Genomic DNA, 21957 nt, shown 5'->3' with positions numbered 1-21957 from the left:
AAAAACCCAATTCTGATGTTTTCATTTTTTTTTCTTTCTTTATGGCATCTATTTTATGGGCGAATTCATTTTTTATATTTTCATTAACCGGACTTTTAACAAACGCAGAGATGCAAATATTCATGGACAATCCATAGGACAAGCCTTGAATTTCAGATGGAAGAGGGTCTGAATTCTGCCACCTTCAAGGATCAGCTGATTGAAGGGGTCGCGGCAATCCAGTGAGCTACACATCGCCTTCATAATTTCCCAGGAACAGCGCGGTACATCCTGCAGTGGCTGTGCCTGGTACTGCAGTCCAGTCCCATATAAGTGAGCTGCAATAACAGGCACAGCCACTACAAAACAAAGGCGCTGTGCCCAGCAAACAATGAAGTGAAGGAGGATCTTGGTGCCTTCAATCACCTTATTAAAGGGAATCTATCACCTACTTTTTCATATATAATCTGCGGCCACCGCCATCAGGGGCTTATCTACAGCATTCTGTAATGCTGTAGATAAGCCCCGGATGTATCCTGGAAGGTAAGAAAAACAAGTTAGATTATACTCAACCAGGGGCGGTCCCGCTGCGGTCCGGTCCGATGGGCTTTGCTGTCCGGGTCTAGCTCCTCCCATCTTCATACGATGACGTCCTCTTCCTTGCTTCTGTCGTATCTCCTGCGCAGGCGAACATTATGTGCCCTGTTCAGGGCAGGGTAAAGTACAGCAGTGCGCAGGCGCTGGTCTTCTCGGACCTTTCCTGGCGCCTGCGCACTGCAGTACTTTGCTCTGCCCTCAACAGGGCAGATAAAGTATGCCTGCGCAGGAGCCGCGGCAGAGCAAGGAAGAGGACGTCATCACATAAAGACGGGAGGCGGCGGACCCGGACCGCGACGCTCATCGGACACGGACTGCACCGGACCGCCCCTGGGAGAGTATAATCTAACCGGTTTTTCTTATCTTTCTGGATACATCAGGGACTTATCTACAGAATGCTGTAGATAAGCCCCTGATGGCGTGGCAGCAGGTTATATACAAAAAAGTAGGTGACAGATTCCCTTTAATGGGGATGAGGGGGTGACAGGGACAGCAGACCCAAGGTCATCAAGATTAGCGTCCTATAAGATGCTCTATCCTACATTTCTAGTCAATATTTCCATCAGGATTTATTCAAATGTTTATTGTTCCCTGATATTAGTGGAGGACATTATAGGTCTATAGAGGAATTAGTAATTCACCACTTATAGAGCGATTATGTAATAAGTCGGATATATGGACTTACCCAAATGTGGAAATAAATCCGAATCCAGTTGGCGCTTTTGCGTGCACAGTTTCATTAGTCTCTGCAGCCGGCTAACACAAGATGAGTACGTTGGTAAGGCGGAGGCTGTCACCTGAATCCTGTCCGAGTGTGGCGGATCTGTGGAGGGTGGAGGGGCAGGGAGTGGTCTCTTATTAGACAGAGTCTTTATTTGTGCTAATGTGTGCGCTATGGGCGACGCTCCCTGTACTGGTAAGCTGGTGTTCTGAGGCTGAGGCGACGTACATGCCAGGCTTGGCGTTAGCCCGCTGGATTTCAGTGATGTCGGTGCCGGTTGCACCAGCATCTGCTGCTCTTGGAGAGACAGAGGTTGCAGCTGAGAAGGTGCAGGTTGAGGGCTAAAGTGCTCTTGATGAACTTTAATAATCTCGGTCTCTTTTTGCCGCTGCCGGTTCTGGGCCAACTTGCTCTGTAGTTTCTTTTTAATGCATGCGCCTTTCTTAACCTCTTCATCCTCTTCTTCAAGCGTGAAGGAGTCATCCAAGTCCGTCTCCAGGTAGTGGAGAGGGAGCCTGGCTCCAGGAGGAGATAGCGTCATACCATCCAGTCCATTGGGCATCTTCAAGGCCAAGGTGGGCACTGTTAAGCTGAAGGCCACAGTTTCCATTTGATGCCTAGGCTTTACTTCCTCCAGTGCATCATTCTTTTTCTTCCTTTCCTTTTTGGGGATAAACCCCAGTACCTGCAGGTGACTGTTGCAGTACCTTGCAGAAAGAAAAAGAAATTCATTAGTCCAAGACATAAAATTAAAACTCAGGACTTAACTGGGGTTTACAAATGGTAATTACGGCACTCCTGTGGCAGGTGCCCAGATAAGACCTTATGTAAATGTTCTACATTATATGCTGTGCTGCACATGCTGAGCGTTCGTTTCTGCCTGTCTAAAGGTACCGTCACACTAAGCGACGCTGCAGCGATAGCGACAGCGATGCCGATCGCTGCAGCGTCGCTGTTGGTCGCTGGAGAGCTGTCACACAGACCGCTCTCCAGCGACCAACGATGCCGAGGTCCCCGGGTAACCAGGGTAAACATCGGGTTGCTAAGCGCAGGGCCGCGCTTAGTAACCCGATGTTTACCCTGGTTACCAGCGTAAAATGTAAGTACATACTTACATGCGTCCCCCGGCGTCCGCTTCCTGTAATGACTGAGCGCCGGCAGTAGCAGGGCACAGCGGTGACGTCACCGCTGTGCTGTGCTTTCACTTTCAATTTGCGGCGCTCAGTCAGTGTGGGAAGCGGACGCCGGGGGAAGCATGTGAGTATGTGCTGTTTGTTTTTTTTTACATTTTACGCTGGTAACCAGGGTAAACATCGGGTTACTAAGCGCGGCCCTGCGCTTAGTAACCCGATGTTTACCCTGGTTACCAGCGTAAAATGTCGCTGGTATGGTTGCTTTTGCTGTCAAACACGGCGATACACGGCGACCTAGCGACCAAATAATGTGCAGACCTTCTAGCAGCGACCAGCAATTTCACAGCGGGATTCTGATCGCTGCTGCGTGTCAAATACAGCGATATCGCTCCCTAGGACGCTGCAACGTCACAGATCGCTGGCGACGTTGCTTAGTGTGACGGTACCTTAAGCGCGGCCCTGCGCTTAGCAACCCGATGTTTACCCTGGTTACCCGGGGACCTCGGCATCGTTGGTCGCTGGAGAGCGGTCTGTGTGACAGCTCTCCAGCGACCACACAGCGACGCTGCAGCGATCGGCATCGCTGTCGCTATCGCTGCAGCGTCGCTTAACCCTGTGCACACTGCAATCTGTCTGACTGATGAAGGTCATTGTAGGACATTGTATTTTTGGATTCCCTTCACAAAATAAAATTATCTGCTTACATTTACCTGAGTGCCAAGTTTTCTACAAGATTACCATAACTGGAATTTAGACATTAAGATTTTGAGGTCCAATTGGACAATCAGGTCATAAACAGAAGATACTGACTGCACATAGAAATTGAAAGTGCATATGTCTAAAAATGTAACGTCACGGCAAACAACGAAAAAAATAACACACCCCTATTCACTGAGTGACTATTGTGTCAGCAAAAAGACCAAAATAAAACTGCTAAGCACAGACAACGCTTGCCGGTTTTGGGATGTAAAATGCTACACAACATACAACCAATGGAGCTGGTCTGGGGATCAGTAGATGCATGTAGGCCCAGCTCCCTACACTAAAATCGCAGCAGATTGTCGTTTTCCCTGTAGTGACAACTGAAGGAAAAATTGAGGATTCCCTGCGAGATTTACACGTTAAAGGGGCTTGGACAACCCCTTCTCAATCACTATGTTTCCGCCCAGTAAAGTAACACCACCTATACTCGCCTCTAGTGCCATCACTGTTCCAGCGGTGTTGGCACTGCCTCTCCCTGGGATCACCTGACACTTATGTCACGCAATCCCTGTGGCCAATCAGCACCGGCTTAACTCTTTCCTCTTTTGGACAAATCAAGACATCTGAGGTAGTGAGAGAGAAGCCACAGCTCTCACGTCCTCTGGATGTCTATTCTGTCCATAGGCGGGGAGAGAACTGATTTCGCTCGCGATCCCTGCAGCCAATGCTCGAGAGATCCAGTGCTGACATCACTCGAACAGTGAGGGAAACATAGCGATTCAGAAGGGGATTGTCCGAGTAGTGAGAAACCGCTTTAAATGTCCAACCATGTAATTGGTCACAGGCAGAGTGTGCCAAGGTAAGAGACACACTTATTATCAGCGCTCACATATAAACAGAAGGTGGCAGACTCCAGCTCCAATTCTCTTATGCCTAAAGCCGTATTCAGACGGGAGTGGCTCACTTACCTCCGGTCCTCAGATTTTGGGATGGGATTAGTGCAACGCTGGCTATTATACTTGGCCACATATTCACATTGCTTGAAAGGGGCAGTTTTGTCCTCCAAAACGTGTCGGATACAGAACGCGTAGCCGTTAAGTCTTCTCTGCTTGCAGAGTTTGGGACTGTAGGAGCATAGGGGCTTATTGTCAACCTCAGAGAAGTGTATGTGTTTGCCTTCATACATCACGTGACTCTGTTCCTTGTGAACATCAGCTGGAAGAACAATAATTGGAGTCAATAATGGCTTCATTGTGGGAAATGTCCTCATGCACAAGATGATATTGGTGCCATTAGGAAATATGGCATCTTACCTGATTTCAAACTTTATGCATTTTATCTGCTTATTAGGTGCGTGCCCTCCAACAAGCCCTCTACAACAGTGAGCTAGGAAAGGTACCCTGGAAAAAAAAAAAAAGAGCGAGAAATGTAAATGACGTACATCAGAAAATATCACATTTTCTTGTAGCAGAGCTAAATGGCAAAGAATAGTATTAGTGTGAAAAAGCGGAGAATATTCTCATCCATTACGTAAAGGACAGAGCCCAGAAAACGTGTCCTGGCACTCAGTGGTAACAATAGAGTGGTATGCCTCTCACTGCATCCAGAATAACGTTTGTGCTCATCCTCAGAACATGCTGACTGTATAGAGAAACCAGAAAAGAGATAACACACAGCTCATCTTCATCAGGTAGACTGTCTGAACTTTGACTTATCCATAGATTCTTCACAATGTATCAATTAAAGAGGAGTTGAAGGTGTAGTCCGGTCTCCTAGATCCTATTCCAACATGTGGTAGGTGTAATAATAATACTAGAAAATACCTCCAGTTAGAAAGGTAGTATAGTTTTTCAGATTCGCTAGGTCTTGTCCCTCATGTGCAGGCATTGCAATAACTTAGGTATCCATGGTTACGATCACTGACATAGTAACAATTAGCTAGTTGCTAGTGGTCGTAACCATGGATACCTAAGGTCCTGCCATGACTGCACATGAGGAAAGACATAACAAATCAGAAAAACTATACTCCATTTCTAATTGAAGGTATTTGTTAATATTATTTTACCGACTACATATTGGGATAGGATCTTGGCGATGGAAATACCCCTTTAAATGTGTAAGGAGCGCTGACGTACAAAGTCTGTCTTTTGTGTGTCATTCATTTTACATGGATCCTTATAGAGTTTAATGGCCGAGTCTGATCCACAAAACGAATGAGAATAGGACATGCTCAGAGTCTCACAGACCAGAGAGATGGAGCCATTTTTAATACTAACATGTATGGGTTGAGGAATGTCTATGGGTCAGTGTGCGGTCAGAGAAAAAAACAACAGCAACATGGTGTCACATGAATGCAGCCTTATGTTGTCAGGGGGATTTAAAGGGTCTATAACAATGACCAAAATGTACAAAACTTAATTTAGATGCACTGACAGAGTGCCCATCCACATAGAGGTGGAGAGCCAAATGTATGGAACTGTGTGGAAACAAGTGGTCTTACCACACCTTACCACGGTTTTCCTGTTTTTGGCCAAGTGGCTTGTACAAGTAATTCAAACCCATGTACTTCACTTATCTGAGCCACAAGGACAAAAAAAAAAAAAAAAAAAAACTGCCTTGATGTGTTATGGCTCCCACTGCGATGTGTGAACACAGCAAGTAAAAGACAACATGCAGGTTTACCATTGTTTTTATAGGTGATACACGGAGTAAGATTGTGTAAAAAAGCCACACTGAAAATCACTGCATGCAGAGGAACAGGCCAAGGGACAATGGGGGAGATTTACTGGGCCTGGACCTAGCAAGGAGAAGCTGCACCAACTGTGTCCAGAGGCTCCAGATGAGACAGATGTGCGTGCTGCTGATCACACAAGACGCTTTGTGCCCCTTACATCAACTCTAGGTGAACTGAACCCCAATATTCAGTGCCGGAGACTGCGTGTGAGATGGCAGCCGGACCATGAGCGGCATCCCGCCCAGCGCTAAGTGCGTCGGCCTGTGGACGAGCAAAGACATCTGCTCATGGGTCCAATCACATCAAAGAATGGCACAGTATCCTTTATGCTCACACATGTTCTTTTCATTATTTTCCAAGTGGATCAGCTCAAAAATCTATAGTGTGGCCGTTATATGACTGAAAGCCATGGCTGCAAGTAACCGGGAAATACCTACCGGCCCCGATACCATAAGTAAAACCTTAGACAGCCTAACTGCAATGTGAAATGTTGAAATGTTTAACTATTCGTTCATTATTACTATTATAATACAATAATATTACAAATGCTTTAAAAAAAAAAATGGCCAAGACCTCAGATCCCAGCTGCATTACGAGACAGGTAGGAAGGCTGTTACCCTGAGACATTCTATTGCTGGCTAATTAGGTATGTAGTAATGGAGCAGATGGGATGGCGGCTACAATAATCAATTGGCCAGGGTACGGCAGGAGCATAGCTAACCCCATGGCCTCCTCTCACCGCACAAGAGATCTAACCATTTATACACAATTCCTCCTGCTCCCTCCTCTATATGTAAGGCTATGTTCATATTTCAGTATGGGAACCATTTTGTAATGGATGCAGTTTAATACAAAAATGGAAAGAATTAAATATAGATGCAAAAGGAGATAAAAAGGGCAAGGGCAGGGTCCTCTCCTGTCTGTACCAGTCTGTCATTGTTAGTTTCCTTACTGTAAGTGATATATCTGTCATTTGTATGTAACCCCTTCTCATGTACAGCACCATGGAATCAATGGTGCTATATATATATATATATATATATATATATATATATATATATATATATATATATATATATATATATATAAATAAATAATAATAAAATTAATAATATGTACCCATTTCTACACAGATCCATGTAAAAACAGGAGGCATGGACTCACCATTTGCAATTTACTGAAGTTGCTTTTCTTTCTTTTTTTTTTTTTGTCTTGTGGGTTTAACATTAAAAGTCGCAAATCCTTAAAAAATTTGCACATTTGCCTTAAAATGCATCATATTGAAAACTCTTTGAGAAATCTTACTCCAGGCAGGACTGGAGTGAGATGTGACAAAATAAAACCAGGCATTTGGTAAAAGTCGCAATTCATGAATCTGCCTGAAATATCTGGATAAGCACATTTGGGGAGGGAAAAAACAAAAAAACAAAATCATATCAAGAATAATAATAAAGACACTAAAAAGGGCAAATTACTCCAGAAAAGGGAAGAATTCGCAATGATGAATCAGGACCAAAATCTTTGGTATCTGTAAGATCCATTCTGAAAGAATCCACTTTTTTACTGGACATCTGAAAAACTCTGTTCTGGGCAAAGCATGATGCTTACAAATGGACCAAGGGACAGTTCCATTAAGCCCATCAGCCCATATACCGGTAGTTTTAAAAAGAGACAGCACAGGTATAAGAAACCCTGATGTGTGAATATGCCCTCAGGCCACTTCCCATTTCGTTTTGTATTTCATCTCATTGAGGTGCAGTAAAACGGAAACAGAACATTCAGTTACAGGACCCATTGCTTTGTCTATATTTCTCAGCTTGTGTCTGTTCTGTCTGCTATCTGAATTTTGGAAAAAAAAAGAAAGAAAAAAAAAAGGGACATTCAAATAACTGTGTCCTGTACCTGATCACTTAATTTCTGCTTTACTGCTCCTCACACCAAGTCAGAGTCAAAGAAATACAAACAGTAACATGACTTAAAGCGAACTAGTCAGCAGGATTTTGCTAAGTAAACTACAGACAGTGTCAGTTCGGCGCCGTTATACTGAATAAAAGGATACCTGGTGATAAAATCCGTCTTGTGGTTGTTGTGTAATCTGTGTTTGCAGTTTTGAGTTAATGAGATTCTTGTGCTTTTGGGCAGCCTGTGGGCAGGTCTTTTTTTTTTGTGCTCTGGCATCATCATCATTTTGGCTTAACCCCTTCCCAACCTCCGCCGTACTATTACAGCAGAGGTCAGGTCCCCTGCTTTGATGTGCGCTCCGGCGATGAGCCCGCATCAAAGCCGGGACATGTCAGTTGTTTTGAACAGCTGACATGTGCCCGCAATAGCGGCGGGTGAAATCGCGATTCACCCGCCGCTATTAACTAATTAAATGCTGCTGTCAAATGCTGACAGTGGCATTTAACTGGCACTTCCAGACGCGCGGCCATAAATGCCCGCATCGCCGACCCCTGTCACATGATCGGGGGTCGGCGATGCGTCAGGATAGTAACCATAGAGGTCCTTGAGACCACCCTGTGGTCGGTGCTCATAGCAAGCCTGCAATTCAGCTACATAGCAGTGATCTGATGATCGCTGCTATGTAGCAGAGCCGATCCAGTTGTGCCAGCTTCTAGCCTCCTATGGAGGCTAGTGAAGCATGGTAAAAGTAAAAAAAAAAAAGTTAAAAAAATGTGAAAAAATAAAAAAAAAAATATATAAAAGTTTAAATCACCCCCCTTTCGCCCCATCCAAAATAAAATAAAAAAATAAATAAATAAATCAAACCTACACATTTGGTATCGCCGCGTTCAGAATCACCCGATCTATCAATAAAAAAAGGATTAACCTGATCGCAATGGCGTAGTGAGAAAAAAAAAACTGAAACGCCAGAATTACGTTTTTTGGTCGCCGCGACATTGCATTAAAATGTAATAACGGGCGATCAAAAGAATGTATCTGCACCAACATGGTATCATTAAAAACGTCAGCTCGGCACGCAAAAAATAAGCCCTCACCCAACCCTGAAACATGGAGACGCTATGGGTGTCGGAAAATTGCGCACATTTTTTTTTTTTTTTTTTAACAAAGTTTGGAATTTTTTACCACCAGATAAAATGTAACCTAGACATGTTTGGTGTCTATGAACTCGTAATGACTTGGAGAATCATAATGGCAGATCAGTTTTAGCATTTAGTAAAGCTAGCAAAAAAGCTAGCAAAAAAGCCAAACAAAAAATAAGTGTGGGATTGCACTTTTTTTTGCAATTTCACCGCACTTGGAATTTTTTTCCTGTTTTCTAGTACACGACATGCTAAAACCAATGATGTTGTTCAAAAGTGCAACTTGTCTCGCAAAAAACAAGCCCTCACATGGCCATATTGACGGATAAATAAAAAAGTTATGGCTCTGGGAAGGAGAGGAGCGAAAAACGAGAACGCAAAAACGGAAAAGGGCAAGGTCTTGAAGGGGTTAAATGAAAAAAAATTGCTTCAACAAAATAGCGCATGAGCAGTAGCATCTATCGAAAAGCAATGTTCTCATTCTCGCCGCCTACTGTGTTGCGAAGACCAATGCGGGAGCACGCACAAAAAGAGGAAATTGTCGCTGCTCAACAAGGCAACGTTCCCGCACTGGTCCCGGGAACACAGTGGGTGGCGCACGTGCAGATTGAGAGCATCACTTGTCTATAGATGCTACTGCACATGCGCTACCATTTTGTTGTTGAATCCACTTTTTTTTTTAAGCCCAGAATATTAAAAGCGCCGGCACAGTATTTAAAATAGGAGGCAGATCACAGAACCTTCAGTGACCTGACATCCAAGCTCACAATCCTGAAGCATATTTTTTTAGCATGCTTTGGATATTTCCTTAGCACTTTTACAATGTTTTGACTGCCGATTTTTGAAGAATGAAGAAACCTCTGGTAGTTTATCCAAGCAAAACTACTGACAAAGATCTGAAATATGGAGGATTTCACTGATGCATTGCTCAGGTCCATTCACCAATGTTGCGCTGACCTCCACAATAGCCAGATCTAACACCCTGAGAACTCTTCCTGTAGGACTAGATCAGTAAGGTTACTTTCACACTAGCGTCGGGCTCGGCCCGTCGCCGTGCGTCGGGCCGACGTTCCCGACGCTAGCGTTGTCGCCGCCGCACAACGGGGGCAGCGGATGCATTTTTCCAGCGCATCCGCTGCCCCATTGTGAGGTGCGGGGAAGTGCGGGGAGGTGGGGGCGGAGTTCCGGCCGCGCATGCGCGGTCAGAAAAAGCGGACCGTCGTGAGCAAAAAACGTTACATGTAGCGTTTTTTGCTCCCAACGGTCCGCCACTGCACGACGCATCCGTCGCACGACAGGTGCGACGTGTGGCAATCCGTCACAATGCGTCGCTTAATGTTAATCAATGGTGAAAAAACGCACCCTGCAAACACTTTTGCAGGATGCGTTTTCTCGGCAAAACGACGCATTGTGACGGAATGCAGTTAACGCTAGTGTGAAAGTAGCCTTACTCTGCCCCCACCAGCCACAGGTTCGGCATGACTGGAGACATCACATCATTGAAACAATGGAGTCCAAATCCGAGGACATGATGGCACATGTCATGGAATTCATGCTGAACCTAAGTTTAGGCTATGTGCAGACGATGCGGATTTAGTGCAGATCCGCAGCGGACCCGCACTGTGATTTACAGTACAATGTAAATCAATGTGAAAAAAAAAGCTGTGCAGATGGTGCGGCAAATTCCATGCCGAAACGCTGCGGATTTAAAAGAAGTGCATGTCACTTTTTTGTGCGGATCTGCAGCATTTCAGCACCCTTCCATTATAGAAATCCGCAGTGGTAAAAAAACGCAGAAAATCCGTGGCAAATCTGCAACTGCTGTTTCTGCCAGGAGATGCAGATTTTGTGCAGAAAATTCTGCACCCCATTCCACATCGTGTGCACATAGCCTTGTAGTGGATGGATAAAACTTAGCGAGTCTTCTCATAATACAACCCCTGGCAAAAATTATGGAATCACCGGCCTTGGAGGATGTTCATTCAGTTGTTTAACTTTGTAGAAAAAAAGCAGATCACAGACATGGCACAAAAGTAAAGTCATTTCAAATGGCAATTTTCTGGCTTTAAGAAACACTAAAAGAAATCAAGAACAAAAAATGTGGTAGTCAGTAATGGTGACTTTTTTTAACCAAGCATAGGGAAAAAAATTATGGAATCACCCTGTAAATTTTCATACCTAAAAATGACACCTGCATCAAATTAGATCTGCTCGTTAGTCTGCATCTAAAAAGGAGTGATCACACCTTGGAGAGCTGTTGCACCAAGTGGACTGACATGAATTATGGCTCCAACATGAGAGATGTCAATTGAAACAAAGGAGAGGATTATCAAACTCTGAAAAGAGGGTAAATCATCACGCAATGTTGCAAAAGATGTTGGTTGTTCAGTCAGCTGTGTCTAAAATCTGGACCAAATACAAACAACATGGGAAGGTTGTTAAAGGCAAACATACTGGTAGACCAAGGAAGACATTAAAGCGTCAAGACCGGAAACTTAATGCAATATGTCTCCAAAACAAGAAATGCACAACAAAACAAATGAGGAACGAATGGGTGGAAACTGAAGTCAACATCTGTGACCGAACTGTATGGGATTTACATACAGAAAAGCTAAACGAAGGCCATCATTAACACTTAAGCAGAAAAAAACAAGGTTACAGTGGGCTAAGGAAAAGCAATCCAGGACTGTGTATGACTGTATGAAAGTCATATTCTGTGATAAATCGCGAATCTGCATTGGGCAAGGTGATGATGCTGGAACTTTTGTTTGGTGCCGTTCCAATGAGATTTATAAAGATGACTGCCTGAAGAGAACACGCAAATTTCCACAGTCATTGGTAATATGGGGCTGCACGTCAGGTAAAGGCGCTAGGGAGATGGCTGTCATTACATCTTCAATAAATGCACAAGTTTATGTTGATATTTTGGACACTTTTCTTATCCAATCAATTGAAAGGATGTTTGGGGATGATGAAATCATTTTTCAAGATGATAATGCATCCTGCCATAGACAAAAACTGTGAAAACATTCCTTGAAAAAAGACACACAAGGTCAATGTCATGGCCTGCAAATAGTCCGGATCTCAATCCAATTGAAAATCTTTGGTGGCAGTTGAAGAAAATGGTCCATGACAAGGCTCCAACCTGCAAAGCTGATCTGGCAACAGCAATCAGAGAAAGTTGGAGACAGATTGATGAATAGTCTTGTTTGACACTCATTAAGTCCATGCCTCAGAGACTGCAAGCTGTTATAAAAGCCAGAGGTGGTGCAACAGAATACTAGTGATGTTTTGGAGTGTTTTTTTGTTTTTGTTTTTCATGATTCCATAATTTTTTCCTCAGAATTGAGTGATTCCATAATTTTTTCCCTATGCTTCGTTATAAAAAGTAACCATTAAAGACTACCACAATTTTTGTTCTTGATTTCTTTTAGTGTTTGAACTGACTTTAGTTTTGTGCCTTGTCTGATCTGCTTTCTTTCTACAAAATTAAACAACTGAATGAACATCCTCCAAGGCCGGTTATTCCATAATTTTAGCCAGGGGTTGTAGATGTGTTCTGCTGTATGGATTATGAATACCGAGGCTATCATTTTGCACTCTCTTTCAGAATCACCCTACATAGAGTGTCTTCAGAGTCTAAGACGCCTTTGGCTATGTGCACACAATGCGGATTTGCTGCGGATCCGCACTGTGATGTACAGTACAATGTTATTCAATGGGATAAAAAAAAAAGCTGTGCAGATGGTGTGGAAAAATCAGTGTGGACTTGCTGCGGATTTCAAAGAAGTGCATGTCACTTCTTTTGTGCAGATTTGCAGCGTTTCTGCACCCCTCCATGATAAAAATCCGCAGTGGCAAAAACCGCAGAAAATCCGCACAAAATCTGCATCAATTCCGCACAAAATCCGCAGCTGCGGATTCTGCCAGGAGATGCAGATTATGTGCAGAAAATTCTGCACCTTTTTTCCTACGTGTGTGTGCACACGTTGCTGATTTTTCGCAGTTTTTTTCGCATTTTTTCGCTATAAAACCGCAAAAAACAGCATACATTATGCATCCCATCATTTAGAATGAATTCCGCAATTTTTGTGCACATGATGCCTTTTTTTCCACAAAAAAAGCATTGCGGTAAAAAACGCAGCATGCTCATTAATTTTGCGGATTTCCCACTATATAATGCATTGGGAAATGTCCGGAAAAATCCTCACCAAAAACGCGCAAAAAAACGCATGCAGATTTTTTGCAGATTTCTTGCAGAAAATTTCCAGTTTTTCTCAGGAAATTTCTGTAAGAAATCCTGAACGTGTGCACATAGCCTAAGAAGGCCAAATCCTTTAACGGCTTGACCTGAAGGTATTAAAATAGCCTGAACACATGAACAGCAAGTCGTATTTACATAGAAATGTATATGTTCATTCTTTTAAATATTTTATTACCACTTTTTCAGGTAGCTTTCAGAGCAGATCCACGCTAAACCTGCCTGAAACAAATGTTGGTTGAGGTAATAAGAGGACTTATTTGTCATGTCATTATATAACAAGGTGTTGGACAAGCCCTATAACTAGGACCTGAAAGACATTTTAAACACAAAAATAATAATTTAGTTTGTAGCTATAATGGCATTTCATAGCTTTAACAAGTGCTGCCGGGAGCACGACCCCATACCAGAGCTGCCGGGCGCACGACCCCATACCAGAGCTGCCGGGCGCACGACCCCATACCAGAGCTGCCGGGAGCACGACCCCATACCAAAGCTGCCGGGCGCACGACCCCATACCAGAGCTGCCGGGCGCACGACCCCATACCAGAGCTGCCGGGAGCACGGCCCCATACCAGAGCTGCCGGGCGCACGGCCCCATACCAGAGCTGCCGGGCGCACGGCCCCATACCAGAGCTGCCGGGCGCACGGCCCCATACCAGAGCTGCCGGGCGCACGACCCCATACCAGAGCTGCCGGGAGCACGACCCCATACCAGAGCTGCCGGGAGCACGACCCCATACCAGGGCTGCCGGGCGCACGACCCCATACCAGAGCTGCCGGGCGCACGACCCCATACCAGGGCTGCCGGGAGCACGACCCCATACCAGAGATGCCGGGAGCACGACCCCATACCAGAGCTGCCGGGCGCACGGCCCCATACCAGAGCTGCCGGGCGCACGGCCCCATACCAGAGCTGCCGGGCGCACGGCCCCATACCAGAGCTGCCGGGCGCACGGCCCCATACCAGAGCTGCCGGGCGCACGGCCCCATACCAGAGCTGCCGGGAGCACGACCCCATGCCAGAGCTGCCGGGAGCACGACCCCATACCAGAGCTGCCGGGCGCACGACCCCATACCAGGGCTGCCGGGCGCACGACCCCATACCAGAGCTGCCGGGCGCACGGCCCCATACCAGAGCTGCCGGGCGCACGACCCCATACCAGGGCTGCCGGGCGCACGACCCCATACCAGGGCTGCCGGGCGCACGACCCCATACCAGGGCTGCCGGGCGCACGACCCCATACCAGGGCTGCCGGGCGCACGACCCCATACCAGGGCTGCCGGGCGCACGACCCCATACCAGGGCTGCCGGGCGCACGACCCCATACCAGAGCTGCCGGGCGCACGACCCCATACCAGAGCTGCCGGGAGCACGACCCCATACCAGAGCTGCCGGGCGCACGGCCCCATACCAGAGCTGCCGGGCGCACGGCCCCATACCAGAGCTGCCGGGAGCACGACCCCATACCAGAGCTGCCGGGCGCACGACCCCATACCAGGGCTGCCGGGCGCACGACCCCATACCAGGGCTGCCGGGCGCACGACCCCATACCAGGGCTGCCGGGCGCACGACCCCATACCAGGGCTGCCGGGCGCACGACCCCATACCAGGGCTGCCGGGCGCACGACCCCATACCAGGGCTGCCGGGCGCACGACCCCATACCAGGGCTGCCGGGCGCACGACCCCATACCAGGGCTGCCGGGCGCACGACCCCATACCAGGGCTGCCGGGCGCACGACCCCATACCAGGGCTGCCGGGCGCACGACCCCATACCAGGGCTGCCGGGCGCACGGCCCCATACCAGAGCTGCCGGGCGCACGGCCCCATACCAGAGCTGCCGGGAGCACGACCCCATACCAGAGCTGCCGGGAGCAAGACCCCATACCAGAGCTGCCGGGAGCAAGACCCCATACCAGAGCTGCCGGGAGCACGACCCCATACCAGGGCTGCCGGGAGCACGACCCCATACCAGGGCTGCCGGGCGCACGACCCCATACCAGGGCTGCCGGGCGCACGACCCCATACCAGAGCTGCCGGGCGCACGACCCCATACCAGGGCTGCCGGGCGCACGACCCCATACCAGAGCTGCCGGGCGCACGACCCCATACCAGAGCTGCCGGGAGCACGACCCCATACCAGAGCTGCCGGGAGCACGACCCCATACCAGAGCTGCCGGGCGCACGACCCCATACCAGGGCTGCCGGGCGCACGACCCCATACCAGAGCTGCCGGGCGCACGACCCCATACCAGGGCTGCCGGGTGCACGACCCCATACCAGAGCTGCCGGGCGCACGACCCCATACCAGAGCTGCCGGGCGCACGACCCCATACCAGAGCTGCCGGGCGCACGACCCCATACCAGAGCTGCCGGGAACCCGCCCCACTTACAGTGCAATATTTTGTAAATGTATTAAACATTTCAAAACGAAGTAGTGCTCTCAGAGCGAGCCCAGAATGCAGAGGTTATAAAAGGCATAAGAATCTGTCAAAAATATCTGGTCAGGACAAGGAGGTGGCGCCACTTGGGCAGGTTGTACTGTATCTTAGTATTTCACAGCAGATCCGCTTTCCTGACTGGCACACCCAGTACATGTTATGGTAACGTGATTACATGTGAGACACAACATAGTGCTTGTTTAGCATAGAAGAGATAGCACAGGATTAGATAACATCCTGCCAGAGAAGGTACTTCCACTGCGATTCTTTGACCTGCATCCAAGCCTGAAGGGGTCAGTCCACAAACATCATCCTACGTACAGCAAAACCGAAGTGGTGAGCCGGATCATAAGGTGATATACGTGCAACGTGCAGGAGCATGCTCACACTGTGGCCATTCCATAGTCCAAACCCACCCACCCCTCCCCACCCCCCAAAAAATAAGCAGATACCCTGCAGCAACTAAATAGTAATAGTACATGTAAATAACATAGGGTACATAGTTAACACTGCTTTGACCGACCTCAATATAGAGAAGAGCATAGAGCAGGACTGGCCATAGTCTGAACGTGCTCCTACACATTGCATATACCGTATATACTCAAGTATAAGCTGAGATTTTCAGTCCCATTTTTTTAGGCTGAAAGTGCCTCTCTTGGCTTATACTTGATTCATTGTCCCAGGGGGTCGGCGGGGGAGCGGCAGGAGTCGACGGCTGTCACATCATACTCACCCCCTTTTGGCGCGGTCTCTGCACTTCCCTGCTTTTCTGATGGTGTCCAGCGCCGGAAGCTCTTCCTGTGTTCAGCGGTCACGTGGTAACGCTCATTAAAGTAATGAATATGCATGTGACTTCACTCCCATAGGCGTGGAGCGCATATTCATTACTATAATGAGCGGTACCATGTAACCGCTCAGCACTGGAAGGAGCTGCCGCCTGGGACAACGGAGAACCAGGGAAGTGCAGAGACCGCGCCTGGAGGGTGAGTATGACGGGGGAGGGTGAGTCATGCGATATTCACCTGTCCTCGCTCCACCGCTGGGTTGTGTCTTCCGCATTATCTGGCTGTGAAGTTCAGGTCGGAGGGTGCGATGACGTGGTTAGTGCGCGCCCTCTGCTTGAACAGTCACTGCAGAGAGACAGAAGACAGCAGTGCGGCGGGAGAACGGGGACAGGTGAATATCGCAAGTGCCGGGGGCCTGAGCCAGCGGCGACACCAGTACCTGGCCCCCATAGCGCGCCGGTGTCCCCGCCTGCTCAGGACACCGGCACCTGGCCCCCAGCAACGAGAGGCAAGTATGATATTTTTTAATGGCAGCAGCAGCAGCATATGGGGTGCCCATATTATTCTATGGAGCATCTTATGGGGCCATCAACCTTTATAGAGCATTATATGGGAAATATTATTCTATGGAGCATCTTCTGGGGCCATCATTAACCTTTTGTGCATCATTATATGGGGCATCTTATGGGGCCATTATTAACCTTTGTGCAGCATTATATGGGGCATATTTTTTGTATGGAGCATCTTATGGGGCCCATCATGAACTGTATGGAGCATCTTATGGGGCTCCTGATTCAATATGGATGTTCAAAAAACATTTAACCTACTGATGTCTCAATTAATTTAACTTTTATTAATATCTATTTTTATTTTTGAAATTTACCGGTAGCTGCTGCATTTCCCACCCTAGGCTTATACTTGAGTCAATAAGTTTTCCCAGTTTTCTGCGGCAAAATTAGAGGCCTCGGCTTATACTCGAATATATACGGTATACCAATTTATGATCTGGCTCATTTCTTTGGTTTTGCTGTAGTTTCTTGCACTTTGTACTAACTGGGGGCATGGCTGCTCTTTTATCAGCTACAGGAAAGATATATATCTTGGTACCGCGTTAGCAGTTAAAAGGATAATATTTAGAATGGAGAGTCCTCAGTGGTTACATTTCATCTACATAGCTTCCCATGGGCAGGTGCCTGAACAGTAGGGCCTGGATACCATGCTGCCCTTATCTACAGTTAAGGTCCATATATATTTGGACAGAGACAACATTTTTCTAATTTTGGTTATAGACATTACCACAATGAATTTTAAACAAAACAATTCAGATGCAGTTGAAGTTCAGACTTTCAGCTTTCATTTGAGGGTATCCACATTAAAATTGGATGAAGGATTTAGGAGTTTCAGCTCCTTAACATGTGCCACCCTGTAAAGGGACCAAAAGTAATTAGACAATTGACTCTAAGGCTACGTTCACACGATCCTTTTTTCACTGCGGATTTTTCAGGTCCTTTTTTTGGCAAATCCGCAGTGAAAACCGCAGTGCTTTTCACTGCGGGTTTTGATCCTTTTTCTACTGCGGATTCCACTGCGGGTTTCCAACTGCAGTTTCCTATTGGTGCTGTTGGAAACCCGCAGCGGAATCCGCAGAAAGAATTGACATGGTACTTCTTTTTTCCGCAGGCAAATCCGCGCTGATTTTCCTGGGGAAAAAAGGATCGTCGGCACAGCGGGTTTTGTTTTCCATTGGGTTACATTGTACTGTAACCTGCATGGAAAAAGGATGCGGATCCGCAGCTGCAATTCCGCTGCGGATCCACACCAAAAACCGCACCGTGTGAACGTAGCCTCAGGCTATTTCATGGACAGGTGTGGGCAATCCCTTCGTTATGTCATTCTCAATTAAGCAGATAAAAGGCCTGGAGTTTATTTGAGGTGTGGTGCTTGCATTTGGAAGGTTTTGCTGTGAAGTAAACATGCGGTCAAAGGAGCTCTCCATGCAGGTGAAACAAGCCATCCTTAAGCTGCGAAAACAGAAAAAACCCATCCGAGAAATTGCTACAATATTAGGAGTGGCAACATCTACAGTTTGGTACATCCTGAGAAAAGGGAAGCACTGGTGAACTCATCAAGGCAAAAAGACCTGGGCGCCCACGGAAGACAACAGCGGTGGATGATCGCAGAATAATCTCCATGGTGAAGAGAAACCTCTTCACAACAGCCAACCAAGTGACCAACACTCTCCAGGAGGTAGGCGTATCAATATCCAAATCTACCATAAAGAGAAGACTGCATGAAAGTAAATACAGAGGGTTCACTGCACGGTGCAAGCCACTCATAAGCATCAAGAATAAAAGGGCTAGACTGGACTTTGCTAAAAAACATCTAAAAAAGCCAGCACAGTTCTGGAAGAACATTCTTTGGACAGATGAAACCAAGATCAACCTCCACCAGAATGATGGAAAGAGAAAAGTATGGCGAAGGCGTGGTACAGCTCATGATCCAAAGCATACCACATCATCTGTAAAACACGGCGGAGGCAGTGTGATGGCTTGGGCATGCATGGCTGCCAGTGGCACTGGGTCACTAGTGTTTATTGATGATGTGACACAGGACAAAAGCAGCCGAATGAATTCTGAGGTATTCAGAGACATACGGTGTGCTCAGAGCCAGCCAAATGCAGCCAAACTGATTGGTCGTTGTTTCATACTACTGATGGACAATGACCCAAAACATAAAGCCAAAGCAACCCAGGAGTTAATTAAAGCAAAGAAGTGGAATATTCTTGAATGGCCAAGTCAGTCACCTGATCTCAGCCCAATTGAGCAGCATTTCACTTGTTAAAGACTAAACTTCAGACAGAAAGGCCCACAAACAAACAGCAACTGAAAACCACCGCAGTGAAGGCCTGGGAGAGCATCAAAAAGGAGGAAACACAATGTCTGGTGATGTCCATGAGTTCAAGACTTCAGGCAGTCATTGCCAACAAAGGGTTTTCAACCAAGTACTAGAAATTAACATTTTATTTAAAATTATTGAATCTGTCCAATTACTTTTGGTCCCTTTAAAAACAGGGTGGCACATGTTAAGGAGCTGAAACTCCTAAACCCTTCATCCAATTTTAATGTGGATACCCTCAAATGAAAGCTGAAAGTCTGAACTTCAACTGCATCTGAATTGTTTTGTTTAAAATTCATTGTGGTAATGTCTATAACCAAAATGAGAAAAATGTTGTCTCTGTCCAAATATATATGGACCTAACTGTATATTGAGGTCGGGTAACACAAGGTGAGGTTTTAACCCCTTTCTGACATCTGACGTACTATCCCGTCGAGGTGGGGTGGGCCCGTATGACCACCGACGGGATAGTACGTCATCACCGATCAGCGGCGCTCACGGGGGGAGCGCGGCCGAGTGTCAGCTGCATATCGCAGCTGACATCCGGCACTATGTGCCAGGAGCGGTCACGGACCGCCCCCGGCACATTAACCCCCGGCACACCGCGATCAAACATGATCGCGGTGTACCAGCGGTATAGGGAAGCATCGCACAGGGAGGGGGCTCCCTGAAGGCTTCCTTGAGACCCCCGGAGCAACGCGATGTGATCGCGTTGCTCCGAGGGTCTCCTACCTCCCTCCTCGCCGCAGGTCCCGGATCCAAGATGGCCGCGGCATCCGGGTCCTGCAGGGAGGGAGGTGGCTTACCGAGTGCCTGCTCAGAGCAGGCGCTGGTAAGCCTGCAGCCCTGCACAGCAGATCGTCGATCTGACAGAGTGCTGTGCACACTGTCAGATCAATGATCTGTAATGTCCCCCCCCTGGGACAAAGTAAAAAAGTTTAAAAAAAATTCCCCACATGTGTGTAAAAAAAAAAAAAAAAAAAAAAAAAAAACCTAAATAAAGAAAAAAAAAAATATATTATTCCCATAAATACATTTCTTTAGCTAAATAAAATAAAAAAAACAATAAAAGTACACATATTTAGTATCGCCGCGTCCGTAACAACCCAACCTATAAAACTGCCCCACTAGTTAACCCCTTCAGTAAACACCGTAAGAAAAAAAAAAAAAAAAAACGAGGCAAAAAACAACGCTTTATTATCATACCGCCGAACAAAAAGTGGAATAACATGCGATCAAAAAGACTGATATAAATAACCATGGTACCACTGAAAACGTCATCTTGTCCCGCAAAAAACGAGCCGCCATACAGCATCATCAGCAAAAAGATAAAAAAGTTATAGTCCTGAGAATAAAGCGATACCAAAATAATTATTTTTTCTATAAAATAGTTTTTATCGTATAAAAGCGCCAAAACATAAAAAAAATGATATAAATGAGATATCGCTGTAATCGTACTGACCCGACGAATAAAACTGCTTTATCAATTTTACCAAACGCGGAACGGTATAAACGCCTCCCCCAAAAGAAATTCATGAATAGCTGGTTTTTGATCACTCTGCCTCACAAAAATCGGAATAAAAAGCGATCAAAAAATGTCACGTGTCCGAAAATGTTACCAATAAAAACGTCAACTCGTCCCGCAAAAAACAAGATCTCACATGACTCTGTGGACTCAAATATGGAAAAATTACAGCTCTCAAAATGAGGGAACGCAAAAAATATTTTTTGCAATGAAAAGCGTCTTTCAGTGTGTGACGGCTGCCAATCATAAAAATCCGCTAAATAACCCGCTATAAAAGTAAATCAAACCCCCCTTCATCACCCCCTTAGTTAGGGAAAAATAAAAAAATTAAAAAATGTATTTTTTATTTCCATTTTCCCATTAGGGTTAGGGCTAGAGTTAGGGCTAGTGTTACGGCTAGTGATAGGGCTAGGGTTATTGCTAGGGTTAGGGCTAGGGTTATGGCTAGGGTTGGGGCTAGGGTTGGGGCTAGGGTTAGGGTTGGGGCTAAAGATAGGGTTAGGGTTTGGATTACATTTACGGTTGGGAATAGGGTTGGGTGTGTCTGGGTTAGAGGAGTGGTTAGGGTTACTGTTGGGATTAGGGTAAGGGATGTGTTTGGATTAGGGTTTCAGTTATAATTGGGGGGTTTCCACTGTTTAGGCACATCAGGGGCTCTTCAAACGGGACATGGCATCCCATCTGAATTCCAGCCAATTCTGCGTTGAAAAAGGAAAACAGTGCTCCTTCCCTTCAGAGCTCTCCCGTGTGCCCAAACAGGGGTTTACCCCAACATATGGGGTATCAGCGTACTCAGGACAAATTGGACATCATCTGTTGGGGTCCAATTTCTCCTGCTACCCTTGGGAAAATACAAAACTGGGGGCCAAAAAATAAGTTTTGTGGGAAAAAAAAGATTTTTTGATTTTCACGGCTCTGCGTTATAAACTGTAGTGAAACACTTGGGGGTTCAAAGTTCTCACAACACAACTAGATAAGTTCCTTGAGGGGTCTAGTTTCCAATATGGGGTCACTTGTGGGGGGTTTGTACTGTTTGGGTACATCAGGGGCTCTGCAAATGCAACGTGATGCCTGCAGACAAATCCATTTAAGTCTGCATTCCAAATGGCGCTCCTTCCCTTCCGAGCTCTGTCATGC

General features: G+C 46.5%; 1 protein-coding gene across 2 annotated transcripts in view; it reads right to left on the bottom strand.

Annotated features, from left to right (window-relative positions):
- The window catches only part of INO80D (INO80 complex subunit D), a 76035-nt gene that overhangs the window by 42638 nt on the left and 11440 nt on the right, over nucleotides 1-21957 (bottom strand). For both annotated transcript variants that reach the window (XM_077275758.1, XM_077275759.1), the window contains exons 2-4: nucleotides 4446-4532; nucleotides 4101-4347; nucleotides 1262-2004 (exon numbers count right to left, since the gene is read on the bottom strand). In XM_077275758.1, the coding sequence (XP_077131873.1) occupies nucleotides 1262-2004; nucleotides 4101-4318 (961 nt within the window). In that variant the 5' untranslated portion in view covers nucleotides 4319-4347; nucleotides 4446-4532. The remainder of the gene's footprint in view (nucleotides 1-1261; nucleotides 2005-4100; nucleotides 4348-4445; nucleotides 4533-21957) is intronic.

This window comes from Ranitomeya variabilis, chromosome 7 (genome assembly GCF_051348905.1).
Source record: "Ranitomeya variabilis isolate aRanVar5 chromosome 7, aRanVar5.hap1, whole genome shotgun sequence".
NCBI classification, from domain to species: Eukaryota; Metazoa; Chordata; class Amphibia; order Anura; family Dendrobatidae; genus Ranitomeya; species Ranitomeya variabilis.
The sequence above is the reverse complement of the archived record's forward strand: the minus strand, read 5'-3'. Positions and strand labels throughout refer to the sequence as shown.